At 31.8% G+C, this 21,715-nt stretch overlaps 2 protein-coding genes and 1 non-coding gene across 3 annotated transcripts in view; all 3 read right to left on the minus strand.

Annotated features, from left to right (window-relative positions):
* The window catches only part of LOC132708583 (calcium and integrin-binding family member 2), a 7,979-nt gene extending 3,764 nt beyond the window's left edge, over positions 1-4,215 (minus strand). Inside the window, exons 1-3 of the mRNA XM_060680980.1 lie at positions 3,661-4,215; positions 3,566-3,600; positions 3,398-3,515 (exon numbers count right to left, since the gene is read on the minus strand). Of these exons, the coding sequence (XP_060536963.1) occupies positions 3,398-3,515; positions 3,566-3,600; positions 3,661-3,711 (204 nt within the window). The 5' untranslated portion in view covers positions 3,712-4,215. The remainder of the gene's footprint in view (positions 1-3,397; positions 3,516-3,565; positions 3,601-3,660) is intronic.
* Positions 4,216-9,002: 4,787 nt separating this feature from the next.
* LOC132708580 (rho GTPase-activating protein 39) lies at positions 9,003-16,304 on the minus strand. The gene is made up of 4 exons (XM_060680977.1): positions 16,105-16,304; positions 15,517-16,049; positions 14,750-15,432; positions 9,003-11,986 (listed from the first exon to the last, which is right to left on the minus strand). Exons 1-4 carry the CDS (start codon positions 16,122-16,124, stop codon positions 11,270-11,272), a joined length of 1,953 nt encoding a protein of 650 aa, XP_060536960.1. The 5' UTR covers positions 16,125-16,304; the 3' UTR covers positions 9,003-11,269.
* Positions 16,305-16,833: 529 nt separating this feature from the next.
* On the minus strand, positions 16,834-17,027 carry LOC132695895 (U2 spliceosomal RNA). Its single transcript, XR_009617904.1, has one exon. It is a non-coding gene; the product is annotated as a U2 spliceosomal RNA (small nuclear RNA).
* Between the last annotated feature and the right edge of the window lie 4,688 nt (positions 17,028-21,715).

Genomic DNA, 21,715 nt, shown 5'->3' on the forward strand with positions numbered 1-21,715 from the left:
ATATATATATATATATATAGTATATATATATATATATATATATATATATATATATATATATATATTTTTTTTTTTTTTTTTTTCACGTATTGATTCACGGATGGAAAAATGTGATGACACTATATTCCGGGATATCATCCATTCGCTTGTTGAACTCCGATTGGAATCCTGCATCCGACTGGAATCCTGCAGACGTTTCGCCAAAATCTCACTTGGCATTTTCAATGCTCACGCTACGAAAACACCCGGAGTATAGTGTCATCACATTTTTCCATCCGTGAATCAATACGTGAAAATATCATACACCTTTAAGGGGAGGAGACCTTTACAGCCACCCCAGTGTTCGAAGTGTTTTCGGAGCGAGTGCATTGAAAATGCCAAGTGAGATTTTGGCGAAACGTCTGCAGGATTCCAGTCGGAGTTCAATATATATATATATATATATATATATATAGTATATATATATATATATATATATATATATATATATATATATATATATATATATAGTATATATATATATATATATATATATATATATATATATATATATATATATATATATATATATATATATATATATATATATATATATATATATTATATATATATATATATATATTATATATATATATTGAACTCCGACTGGAATCCTGCAGACGTTTCGCCAAAATCTCACTTGGCATTTTCAATGCACTATATATATATATATATATATATATATATATATATATATAATATATATATATATATATATATATATATATATATATATATATATATATATATATATATATATATATATATATATATATATATATATATATATATATATATGATGACACTATACTCCGGGATATCATCCGTTCGCTCGTTGAACTCCGACTGGAATCCTGCATCCGACTGGAAATCCTGCATCCGACTGGAATCCTGCAAATCCTGCGATCCGACTGGAATCCTGCAGACGTTTCGCCAAAATCTCACTTGGCATCTTCAATGCTCGCGCTCCGAAAACACTTCGAACACTGTTTTGTCCTGATTTTTTGGAATTTGACTGAAGGATTTCTAATTTCTTCCACAGTTTTTTTGACGTGATGTCCTTGTCTTTCTCAGTGCGCCATGATGTTAATAATTCTATGCGGTCCCACAGCAACTGATGGATCTTGTTGCTCAGTTTCAGGTGGAGTCTGAAAAGTTGTAGCTCAGTCTCACTAATTTCGTACCGGGTCCGCCTGATCTGGTCTTGGAGTAGGGCCTTGCTAGCTTTGTCCAGGATAGCTTGTGTCTTTCTGGTGCGTGTATGATAAGACAACCTTGTAAATGTTGGCAGCAAGTTCTGGTTGCGGCAGTTTTTAAGAAAATTCAAGTTGCACAGCGAAATAACCCTCCTTTGTCTTAGTTTTTCATAACACTTGGTGGCTGTAAAGGTCTCCTTCCCGTAAAGGTGTATGATATTCTCACGTATTGATTCACGGATGGAAAAATGTGATGACACTATACTCCGGGATATCATCCGTTCGCTCGTTGAACTCCGACTGGAATCCTGCATCCGACTGGAATCCTGCAAATCCTGCATCCGACTGGAATCCTGCAGACGTTTCGCCAAAATCTCACTTGGCATCTTCAATGCTCGCGCTCCGAGTGTTCGAAAATTTGCCTGATTTATTTTTGTTGCAATTAATTGGGCATGTCGAATTTAGTAGTCTTTTTCAGTAAAAGGTATCGGAGCGTTTAAATATATTCAAAACTGCCAAAGCTGGAAGGGTAAAATTCAATATATTGAGGTTTTGGAGCATGCATAATCCAAAAGTACTAACGGCAGATTTACCACTTTCACGTTACAAGTTAAAATTTTGTTATTTTAAATAGAATGTTGTAACCACTGAGCTACAGCAACCATTTTATTGTTATTTGTAATGAATTTTATCCTTCGAGCTATAGCAGTTTTGGAGACCTTTAAGCGACACCTTTTACTAACCCGGTATCTATAATTTAACACAATAAATAAGAACTAAAAGTTCAGATTTTCACGAAATTATATATTTTCACATGACAATTGTTTCGACAACACCGTGTCTTTATCAAATGTAATATTTACAAACTACCTGCTACTATATATACCGAAAATGGCAATAAAACCTTAATTAATGTTGTGAGAATTTAAGTTCAATAAAGGAGAGGAATTTAAATCTAATTGATCGTTAAGCAATACATTTGAATGTCTCATTTTGTTAATCTCCATGGCTTTCAATAAATTTAATTTTCTACTTTTTGTGTAAAATATCAAAATTGTCGTCAAAAATATGTTTATCTGTGTTTAAGTGTGTAGCATAATGAGAATCTAGACTATTGTTTTTAAACGCTCTTTTATTTTCTTTTAGTTTCTTGAAAGATCTACCTGTTTGTCCAATATAAACTTTAAGACAAGATCCGCGTTTCAAACTGTAGACACCTGATTTTTGAGATTTTGGACATTTCGTTTCATTGTTTTTTAAAAATTTTCCTATTGTGTTGTTAGTTCTGAAAGCCATTGTTTAACCAAATGACAAATGTTTTGAAACTTTTTTACTGCATTCTCCTATGTATGTAATTGTTTTAAATTGTTCGTGTTCTGTATTAGGTTTCGGATAAATAGAGCTTACTGTTGTCCGCATTTGTTTTTTATTTATAATTTTAGATGTAATGGACGGATTGTAGCCGTTGTTCAGTGCAATTTGTTTAATGATATTAAGTTCTTTGTTGTAATTTCCTGTTGAGAGTGACGCATTAAAAAGTCTGTGTATAAAAGAGTGAAATGCTGCCATTTTGTGTATATAAGGGTGATTTGAGCTGTTATGTATGACTGTGTCCGTGTGTGAAGATTTATGGAAAAATTTTATTTGATTTGCGTTTTCGTAATAGTTATTGAACTTAAATTCTCACAACCACATTAATTAAGATTTTATTGTCATTTTTCCGTATATATGGTAGCTGGTAGTTTGTAAATATTACAATTGATAAAGACACGGTGTTGTCAAAACAATTGTTATGTGAAAACATATAATTTAGTGAAAAACTGAGCTTTTAGTTCTTATTTATTTTTTTAAATAGATTTTCATCAAGTAAAAGCCACCTCAGTTCAATGTATAATTTACCTAAATCAAATTTGGTTCGATATACGCGATACAATATTTGCAACACAAATTGACAAACAAAAGCACCTTCGAATAACCACAATCCATGCTGAATCAGAAGAGGGATTTTTTCCAAACTAAATGAACTATTACAAATGCAGAAATGCACAAAATCCAATATCCACATCAACACATTGACCAGAAAAATCTCATAAATAAAAATTTATTTTTAACTACTCACATTTCTGAATTTAAAAGTATTCATTGGCTGAGCTAATATTTACCCGAAATTCTGGAAGTGTTTCAATATATTCGACAGGAACTTTAACCGAATAAGCTTCACTTTTCTTCATTGTTTTCGGTACCAAATCAGGTTTCATGTCTCTAAATTTTTTATAAACTCTAAAAACATTTTTAGGCATTATATGTTTGGCAGCTCTCGGAAGAATTACCTCAATATTTCTTTCCTAGTAAAAAAGGTGCAGTCCTAGAGAACATGTTATTTTATATTCCGACAATCAACATCATTTTAGTCCGCATAATTTACCTGATAATTTATTAATTGCTGTTCACTAAATGTCACCAGTTTATTTCCCATTGCGATTCATATTCTACATGCCTACGGCCCTATCATCTGGTGTCCATCGGACTCACTACTACCGCTAGGAATACAATCGCCTTGACAATTTAGGTGCGGTCATTTTAATTTATCAAATATATCGATCGTACATGTGAAACTAAAAAAAAACGACCGCCGCTACCTCCTGCTGACCACTTACACCCAGGCGTTCGCAGAACTAATTTTATATCTAATTGCAATCGTTTGTCTTTGTCTAGGTGTTCTAATTTCGCATAATACTGGGGACTCAAAACTGACACCAAATCATAAAGAAAAAAACAATTTTGGGGCAGTTGAAGCAAATTGACGCATTATTATATGTAGATTTGGCATATCTACAGTTTGGTGGAGACTTTTTGCATTTAATTTGCTTTTGCTTTTGCTACCTTTTGTGGGCTACTGTAAAATTACGAGAGGTGCCAAGTGCCAAGAGTGTGAATGAAGAGAATTTATTTAGTCTAAGAATGAAGAAATTAAATAGATGCAGGCGAAATTTATACGTTGCGGTTCTGATCAAGGGCTCTTTTAAAATATCAATTGGAAAAAGTACCATAATAGATTTAATCATATAGTATAATTGGTATATATGTATATAATTTGTATAATATAATAATAAATAATTTATTTTATTATATTTTTGCATATACTTAGTGTTGCTTGGGTAAACACAACTTCATTTTTTTTATATGAAAATACTCAATTAAGAAAACTTTCAAAAATCTTTTTTTTTTATATTTATATTATATATTAAAAATAAAGGTAAGTTTGTATAAGGTTGTCTATGTTGAAAATGTTTAGTTTGCGAAAGATCGACAAATTAATACTTTCTGAGATTTTCTGAGAAAAATTTGCCAAGCCGATTTCATTTTTGAGATGTAGGACGGACCTCTCTGAAAATGTTGCATTTTAAGATAGATCCCACGATTTTTCTACATGACAACTCATAGAAAAGGAAATAGCTGTTCCCTGACTTTTTACGAAGAATTCACTGACGCTCTCAGAATAAGTATACGGGGTTAACTCAAAAAGGTATCGATTTTTTTAAATAACTGTTTATGATTTTTATTTTGATTGAAAATAATCTGGACTTGTCTATAATAACTTTGTAATAAAATTAAGTATTTTCCATAATTACTTATATGTAATTATATGATTTTCAAATTAGTACGACTCTATTATTAATAACAGAAAATACCAATAACTTGGTGGCGAACTGGTGCATTTTTTATTAGATTTTTTTTTTCAAAATAAGAGCCCCAATTTAGCTAAGCGTTTTAGTTAACTCTTAATATTTTGGCACTGGATTCTTTAGTTGAAATATGTTCAATTATTAATAAAACAACCTGTCTGCCGAATGACAGTAAATTTCCAAATTTTTTAAACAATTTTTTAATTTGACGTTTTAAAAAGCGAGATATTCCCTACTTTAAAAATAAGAGGTTTTATTAAAGTTTTGAGAATTTTTTTATTAATATCACGCACTGTATGTTCAAATTCTACGAAACAACTTATTTAATTTTTACTCAAAATTTCCTTTCGAAAAAAATATTAAAAGAATCTACTAGTTATTTTATTTCCAAAAGCGGAAAAACTTGAACATCTTGACTTTATTTCTGTAAAATAAGGAAATTAAACAAAATAAATCTGTCTATTCGTTTCTAAGAACTTTTAAAATGAAATGAGTCGATTAAATTAGATATATTACCATATTTTATAAAATTATTAAACGCATTTTTTTGTATATAATAGTTAAAAACATAATTTTTCAAAGAAACTTCCACATGCTAGTGTAATACTTTTTACAAAACGTCAGGATTCCTCCTGCGTCGGTTTTTGCTGAGTCGAACTTGCTGACGTTTCGCCAATCATCCTGTTGGCTTCTTCAGAGCTTGACTGAAACTCGGTCGTATTTTACTCTGTACCTGCTTATATTTTATTTGAGGGGGGCGGAGCTAAATAAGGGGCATAAACACCGTCTCGGATGACTGATTCCCATATTGATGATAGGTAGAGACCTAAGTCGCGGTTCAGATTGTTAGGTTGTTTGTACATTTCTATAGACTCTCGGATTTTTCGTTGGTAGAAGAATAGATTACATGCAAGAATTTTAGTTTTATCGAATAAAATTTGATGTCGGGTTTCGTGATTGTGTTCGGTAGCAGCTGATGAGTTTATTTGTCTTATTTTTCGTCCGGTTTCTCCAATGTATTCTTTGCCGCATATGCATGGAATGCTGTAAACTCCTGGCATCTCAAATGGAATTTTATCTTTGACGAACCGAAAATGTTGAGAGATTTTTGGACAAGTGGTAAATCTGGTTTTGCAATGCAATGCAAGGAAGGTCCACAATGGCAAGGGCAGGATTGTTTTCGGCCTCATTGCTATTGGAAGGTTGTGGTGAAGTGTATTTTTTGATCGAACGCTTAATATCTTTAATGTAGAAATTATTAGAGAGAAGAGCAGAGGTAAGGTGTTATAATTCTAGGTTCAGTGACTCAGGTAAGAGAGAGTTGATAACTGATGATTTTTGGGCCGGATGGTGATGTGACCATGCATTAAGGTATCGGTCTGTGTGCGTAAGTTTTCTGTAAACACAATGACCCAATGTTAGGTCTGATTTTATATTGATAAGAATATCTAAGAATGGAGGGTTATTATTAGTTTCCAACTCAATGGTAAAACGTATGTTTGGATGTATAGAGTTTAAATGTCTAAGAAAATCTACTAGGGCTTCTTGACCATGAGGCCAATTAACAAAAGTGTCATCGACGTAGCGTTTCCATAATTTTGGTTTTATATGAAAGGTGTGGAAAGCTTTCTTCTCAAAGATTTCCAGAAATATATTCGCGATGACTGGTGATAGTGGAGAACCCATAGCTGTTCCTGACGTTTGTTCAAAAATTTGACTGTTATAAGAAAAATATGTTCCAGACAATCTAACGCAAAGTGTTTCAGTTTCAGTCAAGCTCTGAAGAAGCCAACAGGATGATTGGCGAAACGTCAGCAAGTTCGGCTCAGCAAAAACCGACGCAGGATTAATCCGGAAGTTTTGTAAAAAGTAGTTAAAAACATATTTTGCACAACCTATAAACTAAATACAATAGCTGACGGTCAATATGCCGGGCCTTGACAATAAATGCTCAATAGACAGGAGAAAGAAGACAAAAACACCCCTAACTCGTAACAACTTTGTTCGTTGACTGACGTAGTTTAATAATTCGTCAACGTCCGTTACACTCCAACGTAAATTATTGTATCTAGTAAATTAATTTAAATTCCATTGGCATCACAATGCCCTTGAAGCCAATTTAATACGTTGTTGTACAAACCTATTTACCCAATACCTATGCGTTTGACAAGTCCTATACAAGAACAAAGATGTGTTCTCAATAGCGAAATAATATAATTAGCCGACTAGTAACCAGTCGAGCAAGATGCAATAATAGGAAGATGTATTCGTTAATTATTCCGTACATTTAGCATAGGAGTTACAGGAAAACCGTTGATATTGAAAAAAACTTCAATTAAATAATTAAAACAACTTTCACTACATTCACTAGGAAAATTTCGATATAAAATTTTAATCTAACATTATATTACAAATACACATATACGTATATACAAACATAAATACAAAATATACATAAAATATAATTAATGGCTAATGGTGTGTCCACACACACCGATATAAATTATTAACGTGTAAGAATATACTCTCTATGGCTACGTGATTCACATTCAAGTGAATCTATTTCTCCGATTAGATATTCTAAAGGGTAGCTAGAGTACGTGTTTTGTTGTCATTTAAAATAAGCAACCAAAACAAAGTCCTCTTTTTAAGGGGTTCATTTAAAGTATAGCAAACTCCTAACACAAAAACGCTTTTGTACCAAGCACAATTCAGTCTCTATCTATAGAATGTATTTCAATTAATCCACAGAGTGACCAATTTTTCAATAACCAAAATAGTTATTAACAATATCTGAAAAAATAAAAAATAAAAAATTCTGTATACTACTCGGGAGTTATATAAAAATGTAAAGAATAAGTTACTTTAGTTATTATACATTTTTTCGAAATTTTCTCAGATCTGCTCTTACATCTTCCGATAATAAAAAAAATGAAAAAAATAAAACCAAAAAAATCGTTAACTGACACCAATTTGTGGACACCTATAAATTGGACATAAAATAACATGAGAGTCGCTTTTTTAAAGCCTAGTCTCTTAGTTAACCCATGCTTTAGAGAGCAAAATAAAAAAAATGTTACAAAAATTGATACACTGGTTTACCTAAATTAAAAATCTCTAGTTTTTACATGAAAAAATAAAATTCCATCACTTTGGATGTTCCAGTTTGCTGAGATCACAGTTGTTAGCCAAAAACAGATAAACGTGTAAAAAAAAATTCTTGCTTTTCCTTACTTCGTTTTCTAAAACTGGATGGAGTACATATTCAATATTGCAAAATAAAAAAAAAACATTCAGAATTTTAACGATCTTGAAGGTTCAATGTTTTTTTTTATACTGTTTCAGGTCACACTTTTATGCATGGATTTAAGATTATCACCGCAAACCGCCGAATCTACCTTTGAACCATTTTGTATTAGCTTTCTTTAGACATAGACACATAATTAAAAAAGTGTAGATCATAATTAACCTGGAAAAATTTTACATGTAATAGTTTCCAATATTGACTAATTTGAGCTTCCAACAATATACCCAAACATCATCTAGCTAGTTTATAAACTAGTCAAATAAACATTTCAGCCGTAACTTATATACAGTATGTCCCATTTTTAATGGTTTTACCCTTAGTAATAAAGCTTCCGTGTTGCGGCTTAGGTGACTCAACGCTACTTTTTCTGTTATAGCTATAGTGGATTTTTATATACGTGGTGGTTTTGAAAATGTTGTTATTTCAGAAACCCCTTTGTAGGTTGTAGATTATGAGTTGAAAATTGGTCTGTATTTAGGATCCACTGGCGTAGTCAGTTTTCTCCTGAAACTCACAAATTTTGTTACACAATCTGTGTTTTTTTTTAATGAACCACCCTGTAGGTATAGGATTGTTTTGAGCTTTTCAAAAATATGTTACACATAATAGGTGTTTCAAATACAAAGCATATATATATATATATATATATATATATATATATATATATATATATATATATATATATATATATATATATATATATATATATATATATATATATATATATATATATATATATATATATATAACTTTATGGAATAAAAGTGTCTTTTTCCCTAATATACTTTCGCTGTCAAAAAGTCATAATTATGTAATAAATACTACTTTTGTAATAAATTATGTAATTTATAGCCTACCCTTAAAAAAATATAAATATACATAAAAGATATATGCTTTGTAGTTGAAAAACTATGAGTGAGTAAAAAAAGCTTCAAAATCACCTTGTATCTAAAAATTCAAGTGTGGTTTTTCATTTCAAGAAAAGGTAGCCACCATGGACAAAAAAACAGTTCCCTCAAAAGATCGCAAGACCTGGTAAAACTTACCAATACCACAAAAATCACGTATAAGAGAAATTTGTGGTAGTGACGAGTCTACAAATGAACAGCTCCTGGGAAAAATCGATGTACTTGTTTTTCTTGGACTAGATGTAAAAAATGTGTCTATAGTCCAAGTCACACTTAGTGTGAGGATGGTATATCAATCCCAACCTGTGTTTCATGCAGAAAGATAATATCTATATCTGTATATAATAATAAACTAGAATAACATGCTAAAGAGTATCAGTGTTAGTTAAAAATTAGTATTAATGATTGAAATGAACAAATTCCCCTCTCCACCCCAAGAATATGAAATTTTTCATTTACTTCCTACCATTAATATGGAGTTAAAGAAATTCAAACAAGGACAAGCCCTCCATCCATTCTATTGCAAAAATTATGATTTTTAATATCGCTTGCTGCTTAGTGAATGATGAAGAGTTGAGTTTTTAGTACAGCTGTGTATTAGTAAAAAATAATTCTTGATATCAAAAAAGAAGCGGAAAATATGATCAATGTTGTAACAGTTTACTCAGAAAAAATTGCTCATAACGATTTTTTCCAACAACATTCTGAACACTTTCATTCCAGTTTATAAAATTATTCAAGGGGATAAAGAATTTCCAAGTTATTCTTTAAACACCTTATATAGATTAATAAAAAACGTACGTGACTTGGACTATAGAACACTTATAGAGTATTTGTCAAATTTCAGATCATGATATATTTAAATAAGTGTTTTTGGACAAAAGCTTTTTCTTTTCGCTTTAGGTTTAGTTTTAAGCGATTTTTTTAGTTTTAATGTTTGTTTTAAGAATAATGTTTGACTATTTCTGAAAAAATGTGTTTGTGTTTGTATCTTCTATATAATTTATAATAAATTCAAAACATCATATAAAAATTGTTGTTATAAATATACTAAATGTTAAATAAATGTAAATGTACTACAACATTTAAAATGTACTCGAAAGACACGTATTCAGAAAATCATGCAACTAATGAAGGGTGGTAGTAGTTTGGTTAGTTTGGTGTATGTGGTTTTTGGATAATCCCACCAGCTTTTGCAAAAAAGTGTCACATAACCTAACTGTTATTTCATAATTTTTGTTCATATCTTGCTATTTTTTGTACTCATCAACCATATTTAATTAGACATGAAATTCAAAGGTATAATAAAAAAAAGGATTTCTTTGCAGGTGCAAGTCATGGGACAAAGAAAAAATTATATCGGCAATAATGGCCAATTACCATAAAGTACTCTAGAAGGGTAAGTTAAAATGCCGAGAAATCCTGAAGATATAGTTGACTCGAGTTTGGGTAGGAACGATGTTTTTTCTCCGCTATGCTTGCAGATCATTGTTTGGAAATATAAAAAAAGTTTTTTGGCATGTTTAAAAAAGATGTTTGCAGATTAGCCTATGTAAAGCAACTCATATCAACATTGTGTTTAACGTAGCTTAAGAGTGTGCTGGGAAAACAATGGTTTTAGGGATTTCTTGCAAGGCATTCCAAGGGACATCATATGCGCTTTTTACCAGAGAGAATGTAAACAAAAATTTTGATTTTGACATGTAATTTCCAGGTACAAAAAAAGGATTTCTTTGCAGATGCCCAAGAAACGCAAGTCATGGGACCGAATAATTACCAAGGTACCAAATGCCGGGAAATCCTTAAGATAGAGTTAACTTGAGCTTGCCTAGGAAAGTTGGTTTTGCCTGGCAAATAGAATCTAAGCAAATCATCAACAATGTGTTTAACGTAGCTTAAGCGTTGATGATTTCTTGCAAGATGTCCCAAGGGATATCATATGGGCCTTTTAACAAAACATTTCAGGGACATACGCCGTAAAATATATTGTCTATATACAATGATGATTCGCAAGTGCCAGACGAGCCCAAAAGGTCCGGAAAAAATACAGCCAAGAATGATATCTAATTATTATAATAAAGAAAACAATACAACAGTGTCACGATATTATAAATATACAATAAGAAGTTGAGGTCAGATCATATCTCGAACGCATTCGGTATCGAGGTCCTGTATAAGACATCGCATGAAAGCCATCTCTTTACGAGCGTTGTCGAACATGGTGCGGGGATCACTAGCCATGCATCGTAAACAGTTTGGTGCAAATACCATAGCCAAGTTCGAAGCGTCCATTTTAGTAAGTTGAATGACTTCCGGTTTGTTAAACGTTTGTAAAAATCGTATCAAATAGCATAACACTAGCCTATGCAAAGTTGGCAAACGCAGAACTAAATCGCATGCGCGACGAGACGTCATGGGTTCGGCCACGCATTCGGGATAAAGGGAATCGGGAATTAGAGGTTCGTAAAGCTCCCTCAGCCACAGTTTTAGTAAATTCGCCGGAACGTGGGCGTCGCTGGGTTCGCTCAGTTCCCACCGATCCATTTGCCCTTTTAACCTGTTCACTTCGTCTACGTCGGCGGAGACGCGGAAAATTCCCTCCGTCGCATGTCCCTGATGCTTCAACACTTGTAACGATAGCTCCACTTGAGGCCACGGTAGTCTTCTACTCGGCCAACGTGTCGATTGTAGCTGCATCACTTCCCTTAGAGTGTTTCCGAACAAACTCGCCTGGAATATTTGTTTCCTTGCCGATTCGATATCGTCCATTTGGGGCCTGCGTGCTGTACGCTTTCCTCCGGCCCCTATCCGTTCTAACCGTTGACAGGCTACAGTCGCGTAATGATTCACCTAAGGCACGGTTATTTCGATATAATTCGCTGGAACGACAGCTTTTTTCTACATTCTTCAATTTTTTATAATATATCATGCGTTTTAGCAGTTTTGCATATTCCAAAAATGATTAAAATTGTAGCCCTGGCAATGCAACACGTTTAAAATACCCCTACAACTAATTACCCAGTCGTGCCAATGGCTACAACTAATAATACCAAAAGTAAAATAGATATATTTAATACATTCAAATTAGTAAAAAATTTATTCTATAACGGATACCAATCTCTCTCTGACGAACTACCTTTTTAGGCATATGGTAAACAGTTGTCGTTAGATTTTAAGCTAGTAATAAGCCTGCAAGTCGAACTAATAAATAAAACATCAAAATAACGGTGCAAGTCAAAAGATCGGAAGAAACGTGAAATGTATAAATGTATATGCATTTTAAATACAATCAATATCAAATAAATACAATAAAATACAGTCCGGCAAAAGTCTCCGTACACATAGTATTTTTTCAGTTTCTTTTAGTTTCTTCTTTCACTTACATTTAATGAGAAATATATTTCAAGTAAATGTCGGCAATCTCATTAATCATTTGAAACCCTTCATTTAAACGATAAAAAATAAGGCAGTTTTAGAAGCAAATAAGTCTCCGTACACAATCATTTCTTATGATAAATTGAAAAGTTTCTTAAAGTCTAATATTTTCTACAACTGCCATTTACTTAATAATGGCATTAACTCTTTTTGGAAGACTTAAAAATAAGCTTTCCTGTAACTTCTGGCAACATCTTTTCCCACTCTTCTCTTATCCTATTTTTGAGGTCTTTTTTACTCGTAACTTGATGTTTTTTCACTCGTCGCTTTAATTCTTCAGATGCTCGATGGGGTAACATCCAGAGATTGTGGTGGTGTATAAATTTGTTGGCGGACATTATGGATCATCCAGTGATGTACAGCGTACACAATTTCTTCTCGGGCAGTTAACTCCCTAACTAACGGTGGATTTCTATTGATTTATTACATACTGTACAGCTGAATGTGATTTTTTAATTATTTTACCAATACCTCTAAACGATTTTTTCTCTTTCCAACACCTACCATGATTTTTCGAAGCGCAATTGTAATTTCGCAATTTTTAGCGCTCATTTTGCTTTTACTTCAAAACCACTGACTTAAAAGTGGCGTCAAAAATAAACAGGTATAACTCATTTGTTTAACTGAATTTTAATACAAGCTGACTTGATAAAATATTGATAATTAACGGTTCAACCTGCAGTTCTGAATAGTGATTTATTAAAGTGTATGGAGACTTATTTGGCATAGTTTCTTGCTTCCAAAACTGCCTTATTATTTATCCTTCAAATAAAGTCTATTACTCTTAATGAGATTGCCGATATTTACTTGAAATATATTTCTCATTAATGTAAGTGAAAGAAGAACCTAAAAAAATACTATTTTAAGACTTTTTTGACCGTCTGTATATATATATTTAATACATTAAAATTAGTAAAAAAACTATTCCACGAATATGAATATTATTGATTTATTTTAATTGATGTATCTCTTTCTGACAGAGTAAATTTTTAGCCATGTGGTAAGCAGATGTAGTTTTGACTAACATCAATCAATCAGAATTGCGTCTACAAACAAATAAATACTTTGGATTTTGAGAGAAGCAATATGTTAAAAAAAAACACCTTGTAAGAGTTTAATTTATACCTATTACTTAAGGTCTATAATTTAAATAATGTTATGAGTAAAAACAAACTAAAAATGTAAAAAATTTACGAATATCTTTTTGGCTTAAAAAATTATAGGTGTGCAAATAAAAATGATGATGATGAAAGTGATTTAAATACAAATGCATTTTTGAAGGTACTTGCGATAGTATAAAGATAAAACGTCATGTTTGAAAATAGTGCTAGTTTTTCTCTAGCAATGACTTGCTTGTTAATAAAACTAGGCAAAGCTTTTATTAGGTACAAAACTTATTACATATCCAATGGCAGTAGACTTTTTTAAATCTGTTTTGTGTACGCCAATAAATTGTACAAAAAACGGGCATAAAAATCGCTTTTTCAATGTTCAAAAATACTCCTGAAAGACTAAATCAAACATTAACCTTAAAATCACCATATAAGTTCCAACTTTATGGAAATATCCCAATATGCATTGCCCTATTAAATTTCTCATCAAAATTAGACATGTGTTTCTTTAATGGTTGCCGAAATCGCCAATAGAAAAAAGGTCATTTGGAATGTACTGTGCATGTGATAGAGTCACTTCATTAAGAAATATATTTTTCGCTAAACTATGTAGATATTTTTCTACTTTCTGTGAGGTGTTACATTTATTGAAATGGCTCAAATTCATTTTGCTTTGAAAACCTTAGATTGTAGAATTAATTTGACATACACAATATACCAAATTATGTAAAAAATGATATTGTATTGTATTGTATTATCGTAATTAAAGTCAGCGCCAATTAGGGCTAAAAAATATCTCATTCTAGTGTGATTTCATGTGCTCAGTTTGAACCTCAAATTTCACCCAAAAAGTTAGATTATATGTGCTCGAAAAAAATCCTAGGGGTAAACTGCAAAGGGAAGGGTGGGAATTCCTTGAAATTGTGCTGGAATTCCTAGGAATCCTTCATACTATACAACTCAAAAATCGCAGTATGTTATGTTTTCAAGAAGCAAACTCAAAAGGAAGTACTATCTAATATAAAAGGCAGAAATACAGCAAACAAGTTTGATAGTAGACACTTACTTGAACGTGAATGGGCCACCGGTTAACATCAGGAAAAACACGCGAGAATGTAGGGTCCCTATGACGATTAAGGTACCCCAATAAAGCTGGTTGAAAAACAGGACTAGGTGGTATAAAAGCTAAAGCGATGGTCAATAATTCCCATCCGCGTAAAAGAGATTCCCTCCTCGGATTTTCGGTCGTTTGCTTACATAATTGGACAAACAATTCGTCTCTCAACAAGGACTGAGCGTGTCCAATTCCCAAAATTTCCATTAAAAGCGAATTTAATGAAACTCCAGGTCTTGCTTTCCTATCTCCCATATACATTTGAACTTGCCTAAACATTTCTAAAGCTTGCTTATACACTGGTTTGCTTGATGCTAATAGAGGTCTCTGTAGACTTCTTTGAGTCCAACTAAGTAAATCACGAACACTTGCTTTCCTTCTAAATAAACCACGTCCTCCAAGATTTAAATTATCAGCGGCAAATTTCTCCATATCTGCTTCCCGCTCTGGTTGCAGTGGAGGCTCAGCTAAAGGTTTCAAGTGTGGAATGGATGGACACACATCTCTATCCCTGTCTCTGGGCTCTGTATTAACACCAGTAGGCAAATTCAGATATTCTACTGGTCTATGAGACAATCGGTGAGGTAAATAGCTGCCTTCTGACTGATCAGAGTCTTCATTATCTGGTTCATGACCTGCAATCGGAAAACTGCTTAGCACCTCATAGTTGACATTATGCTGTGTTAGATTTTATAGAAATAGTTGAACCATACACTTACCAGTAAGAGATTCACTTCCACTGTCTGAATGGTCACTGTCTGATTCCCTGCCATTATTTAGTAAGAAATGTTCCAGTGGTAACAAATGAGAATCATGCCAATTGGAATACAATGGGGCTTCAGCTGCTCTTTGACTAAAACTACTACTTCGGCATAAATCACTGGGTCTGCGTCGTAACTGTGGAGTACTGGCTGATAAACTTAAAGCTTGGCCCCTCTCAACATGGTGACCAGTCTGAGTAGCCTGATTGCTAGTTGCTGCTGGGCTGCAGTCAGTGTTGTGTTTTAGAGTTTGTAATTTGGCAAGAGGAATAATATCGCAGTTTGTAGGTTTATGCCATACAGTTCTTTGTGATGTTGCATTATAGTAATAAAATCGGGCGGTATTTTGATCAAAAAGCTCCCACCATTGATTTGAATCAGTTCGTTTGACAGGTACACCTTCTGGAGGATCCCAGACACATTCACCAGTGGCCAAATTGGCATACATATGCTCTTGAGTCTTCGGCTCTATTATTTCTACCCATTCCACCCTAGAATGCAAAAATACAGCAAGGGTGTGACGTTAAATATTGATTAAAGGAATACCTGTATGAATTAGAAGCCATGTTTTACATATTCAGGAAACTTAACACTAAATTTGTTGATATGTCAATACGTCATTTTAATAGAGATTTATTGTCAGAGTAACCCCCAATCATGTTAACCAGACTGAGGATTTTTACAAAACCATAACAAAAATAAATATTGTATCAATACCATACTACTCCGTCAGCGCCATTGTTTTCAACTGCTACCAACCACTTTCTGGTGCAATGCTGCCAATAGTCTAATTACCCCATGCTACATATATGATTCAAGAATAAAGTCTTTCTAACATATCAACTATAGGCAAAATTAATGTTTAACAAATTTATGAAAACTAAATTAGAGGATTCTTTGATAAGAATCATATCAGTTTGGATTTAATTACAATTATTGACACTACACTTTAGTTCTCAGAATAAACAACTTGGCATTCTAAAACTGAAACAAAAGCTGTGTCTATAATCCCCTTTTAAAAGGTCAGTATTCTTGTAAGTTAGTAAACATACTATATAATGGCGAATTCGCCAGTACAACTACCAATGTAACTGAATTTTCTCAGAATCTCTTCTGGAAATAAATGTATTACCAAATTTCCTTTGTGTAAAAATTGGTTAGCCGTTTCTTTCACAGACCGCCGCAAATTGTTAACGGTAAAAAATTATCAGTTAGAAAACAATGTTCGGATACAAGATCGAAATCTTGGATGTAGAAATGGTAACTTAAAATTATATAAAATGGGCCGATCCCAGCGGTACTGCAATGCCGAGCCAACCCGCGATGGAGGTGGAGCAAGCCCCTAAAAATCTCCATCAATTTCCAAAAATCAGTTTAATATACTGGCCCCGCATGCGGGGCGTATCAGATATTAAGCTGATAAGAACAGATACTACACTTTGATCTTAGCCAAAAGGCCGAGAAGCGATAACTTTATCCGATAAACATGAACATTTAACATGAAAGAGCTGATAGAAAACAGTGACCACAAAACCCGCGACACCTAGCGGATAGTCATACAAACCACCCTTACTGCCGTATGTTGTTTCGAAACTTCCATTTTTATGCCATCTAACCATTTCGGTGCTTAAATATTGAATATTATTTTCATCGTTCTTTACAAAAATTTATTGAACTTCTGAATTTGCAGAAAAATAAACACGAAACAGCTAAATGTTTTTAAAAAATGAAAAGTTACTACTTTGGGAACCCCTCTTGACCATTTGTTGAAACGATATATTTCAAAAGAGTTACACTTTTTTTTTAATTTGACATTGTGCGATATTTTTGAAGTACACCGTTAACTGATCAACTATTTTATAAGAAAAAAATGGTGAATTCGCCAGTATTTGAAAATCCCTCTAACTGGAAATATTGTGCTCGAAATTTCAATTTACTACGTCGAAAATCTTTGAAAATCACTGTTGTGTTGTAGAAGAAGTTACCTTAAAATTGCTTTAATAGCTTTAAAATCCAAAAGCGACACCAAATATTTTAATAAAAATGGTAATAATTAAGTAAATGTACAGAGTGAGATAAAATACATACTTTTAAAGAGGAATTCCCCTTTCTAAAGGCGATTAAAAAATTTTGTATTTATGAGAAAATATTTCACAATTTTATGTAGAATTTAATGAAACAAATATAGTATAGAATATTTTTGAATCATATAGCATTAGATGTTTTGCTCAAGTGGTCTAAAAATATGGACATTCAAACATTTTGACAGTCAAGCCATAATACAGGAAACAAATAAATTCTGGTAGTCGCCACAATGTAAATTTGACTGTTGGTACTGCGAATTTTGATTTACTGTTTTAAATACTTTCAATTTATCGATAAAAAAAATTAACACCTAATTAAAATCATGAAGTTAGGGAAACAGCATTCCCAAAGTATTGTTCTTTATTTAAATATTTAATTATTTTTAGCACATATATGTTATAGCCAACATCATCAAGAATCTTGTACCAAAAGTATAAATATTTCGATATGCCAAGAAATAAAATTGAGAAGCCGTGATTAAAGAGACATCTGGAAAATTTGTTCAGAAAACGCAATGGACTCGTATCTTTAAAAAAATGGATGGTTGGGGGAAGATTGACAAAATAAATGGCAATAGGTATCATATATACAGCAACACAAGCAAAAACTTTAAGAAAAAGGAGTGTCAAACGAAGTATTTTGGGAGCAGAAACTTAACTGGGGATTATTAGGAAAATAGTAAAAAGTATAAAAAAATCATGCCAACAATTCTGCAAATTTCGAAATGTTATTTCGGGATCAAAAAGAGCTAAATACGAAAAACTGATTAGCTAACACCTACAATTTGCCACTAAGCGGTATTTTAAACAAAAATTTTAATCGACAAAAATATACAGTGTGTTTTGCTAAGAACCGATGCAGAGAACGATAATTTTCAGAAAACTTAAAGCGCCGATAACGGCATTATACAAAATAATCAAAACTAATATATAGATAACACAGAATATTTAAAATTAACAGTTAAAATTAGTAATTCCAGCGGTTTGGAAGACACTTTTATCATTTTTTTCATTATTTAAATTACTTGTTTTTTTTAATTAATATTTTGGTCAAAAAGGATCTTTAAAACTATTATGCATTTCCAGACGTATGTTCTTACCAGCCTATGAATAACATAAGTATCTAGTGACCCTTACACCTTAAGTTGATTATATTAACCTTTGACATTTCGTTAAACAAAATTGTAGTATATATTTTTTACCCATTTAAAATAAGGTGGTAGACAATATTTCCAAAAAAATCAAGACAATACAAAGCAGGTGACAGCTCTCAGTTCTGCAGTTCTGACACTTTCCAATACCCTTTATGGGATAGCATAAATTTACAGTCTTCCATTAGTTTTGATTCTTTATCCAAGTATAGAGTTATCTCAACTTTCTTTTAAATAGCATAATGTTAAAACCCAGATGGATAATTGAATCCAAAACATTTATTTAACTTAAGAACTAACATCGCTTAATATAATAAATAAATTTCGACAAAAATTTAAATTCCAAAATCAACTGTGAGGTAGCTGCCTTTTTTTGTTAATATGTTACCATACTTCTTTTGGTGAATCATAATCTAAAGTATCAATATCTGTTCTTGACTTTTTGTTATTATTTGTTTTTTCTTTATTTTTTTTTAATCAAACATCTTTCTCCTCAATCATTTTCTCTGTCCTTTCTACTTTTGTCTCACTTTAGGTCTGTCCCAACAATCTATGAGAGTGGACCACTTATTATCGAGAAAGTTCATTCCTATTACGAAACTCTAGGTACTCTGGATTTAAAAGTTTTGGATATATCTACCGGAATTAGCCTCTTTAATATTATTCATAACAACTTGCAGTGTTCTAACAATTACAGAAATATAATTAAAACACATACTTTGAAATAAAAAATGAAATTTTTGACTTTCAAATATTAATTAAACATATGCTGACAGTGTCCTTCACAACAATTATGAGAATAAATAGGATATTTTTATTATTATCTTGACTTTAGAGTATTAAACTTGAATCGTCTAAAATTTTGGGACACTTTTCCACCATCACAAATTTAACGTTTATAGCGGATAATAAATACGAAAAAAAAACGCGCAAAAAGTACAACTTTCAACCATATCATCCATACCACCAGTTTTAATCTGAACTGTACAGAACTTATGGTCAGAATTGTATTGTATTGTATTGTATTCAGTATTGTGTTAAATAAGATATTTCATTTTGATTTAATGCAACTTGAGAAAATAGTGCACAAGGACCCAGAAACTTGGAGATTCTTCTATCCTATAAAATCAAATTCGAAAATGAAAATAATATACTTCCTATGACGTACCATTTATGTTTCACGTAAAATTTCTTATTGCTTATTTGAATAGTTACACTAGTTATTTTAAAGTTGACGAAATAATGTTTCAGAATTTTAGAATTTAATAATAGTACGCAGTGTTTTCTTTTTCGATATCGACAAATGATCCGCGAATAAATATCCTATACGAAACAAAAGTGTGAGAGACTTCAGGAAGAGCAAATTAATTCAACGTCTATGCTATCCAGCTTATCTTCTATGTTAACGGACATTGTATTGTATTGTAATTAGTATGATGATGAATTTAATTTTAATGCAACTTGAAAAAATGAGACACAAGAAGTAAGAAGACTGGAAATTCTTGTATTTCATAAAAACGAATCATTCCTGAAAGTCGGTAAAAAATGAAAATTATACATAAATTTTATTGTTGTCTTTACCTGTTAAAAGGCAAAATACTTTACAATTTAATCACGAAAAATATTTAAAAAAAATACAAATATTCGTGGATATCAATATAAACAATCAAAAAAACATTTGCATTCCTTATACAAGCTATATCATAATAATGAAAAATCTTTCTCATTTTGAAAAACATATTGTTCAAAATTTTTGATTTGATTAATTTTCTTTTAAGACACCTTGAGAATACGAGGCACAACAACTAAGAAAATTAGAGATTCTTCTATTCTATAATACTAATAATTTCTTCAGAAAAAGTATTGTGGCTTTCTATTTAACTTACGTAACATAAATTTTTATACTTTATTATTATTTTATCATTATTATTATATTTATTATTCAAAAAGCAAAGAAAAGGAGCTTTTAAATAACCAAAATCTCTACAATGTACAATTATAATACTAATATAATTATATATTATAATAAAAAATCGGTTTTATTATGAAAAATACATAGTTTTACCTTTTCTAGTAATTAAGGATAAGTCGTTTTAAGAATCTACTGATAATTTGTTGATCAATTTAGGTACTTTATAGGAAAAATATCTTTGAAATTATGTCGCAACTGGTTTTTTCTTGTGTCACTAGTATTTAGCTTCCTAAAAGAACTTTTAAGACAAATCGCACTAATGTTTCGTAAGCAAGATTGAGGTGGTGAAAAATTGAAACCTCAAATATTTCAGTGTATAACGTGACTGATACTATCATATCCAGTGTGACTAAAATCTGAAGCAATTATTCTGAACTTTCTGAGGTCTGTCGAAACTAAATAAGCACATAATAACCTGGACATAATTAATGACTTACAAAGTGAGATAATTTAAGGCTCGAACTCATTATTTCACGATTCGGGTAGAGTTTCTTAAGCAATTGACATATTTTCCAAATCTTATGTTAGTATTCATCCGTAGGCCCAGATTTTTTGCTTCTTGTTTTAAACTCTAGGTCAACCTGATTCATTATTAAGTTTAGATTATGCTGACATAATTTACCCGATTTTGAACTCCTAACATGTTTAAGGTTGTGAGCTATAAAGAATTTAAGTCCTTTAGAGTAAAGCAGTTGAGAGCAATTATCGTGATTATTAAAAGCACACAAATCTTTGCTGTAATGTAGCAGAATAAGACAAGATAATTTATTTCGAACAGTCTTATAAAGCAAGTAATGAGTTACTTTCGTAAACGCAGTAACAGTTGCCGAATACATTTACACTCGTTATTTTGAGATAGAAAAAATAAAGTTTTTGAATTTAAATTTTTCGAAATGGGCCAGTAACCCGGGAATTAATATCCCATACGAAACAAAAGTGAGAAAGATTTC

Source organism: Cylas formicarius, unplaced genomic scaffold (genome assembly GCF_029955315.1).
Source record: "Cylas formicarius isolate icCylForm1 unplaced genomic scaffold, icCylForm1.1 PGA_scaffold_12__32_contigs__length_19106922, whole genome shotgun sequence".
Classification (NCBI taxonomy): Eukaryota; Metazoa; Arthropoda; class Insecta; order Coleoptera; family Brentidae; genus Cylas; species Cylas formicarius.

Excerpts from the sequence above, each read along its gene's own strand:
- LOC132708580 (XM_060680977.1), bottom strand. The coding sequence starts at position 16,124 with ATGGCTTCTAATTCATACAG. Across the intron at positions 16,050-16,104 it reads ATGGCTTCTAATTCATACAG|GGTGGAATGGGTAGAAATAA; the intron begins GTATTCCTTTAA and ends TTTGCATTCTAG. Across the intron at positions 11,987-14,749 it reads GGTGGCCCATTCACGTTCAA|GTGAATCATTACGCGACTGT; the intron begins GTAAGTGTCTAC and ends ACCGTGCCTTAG.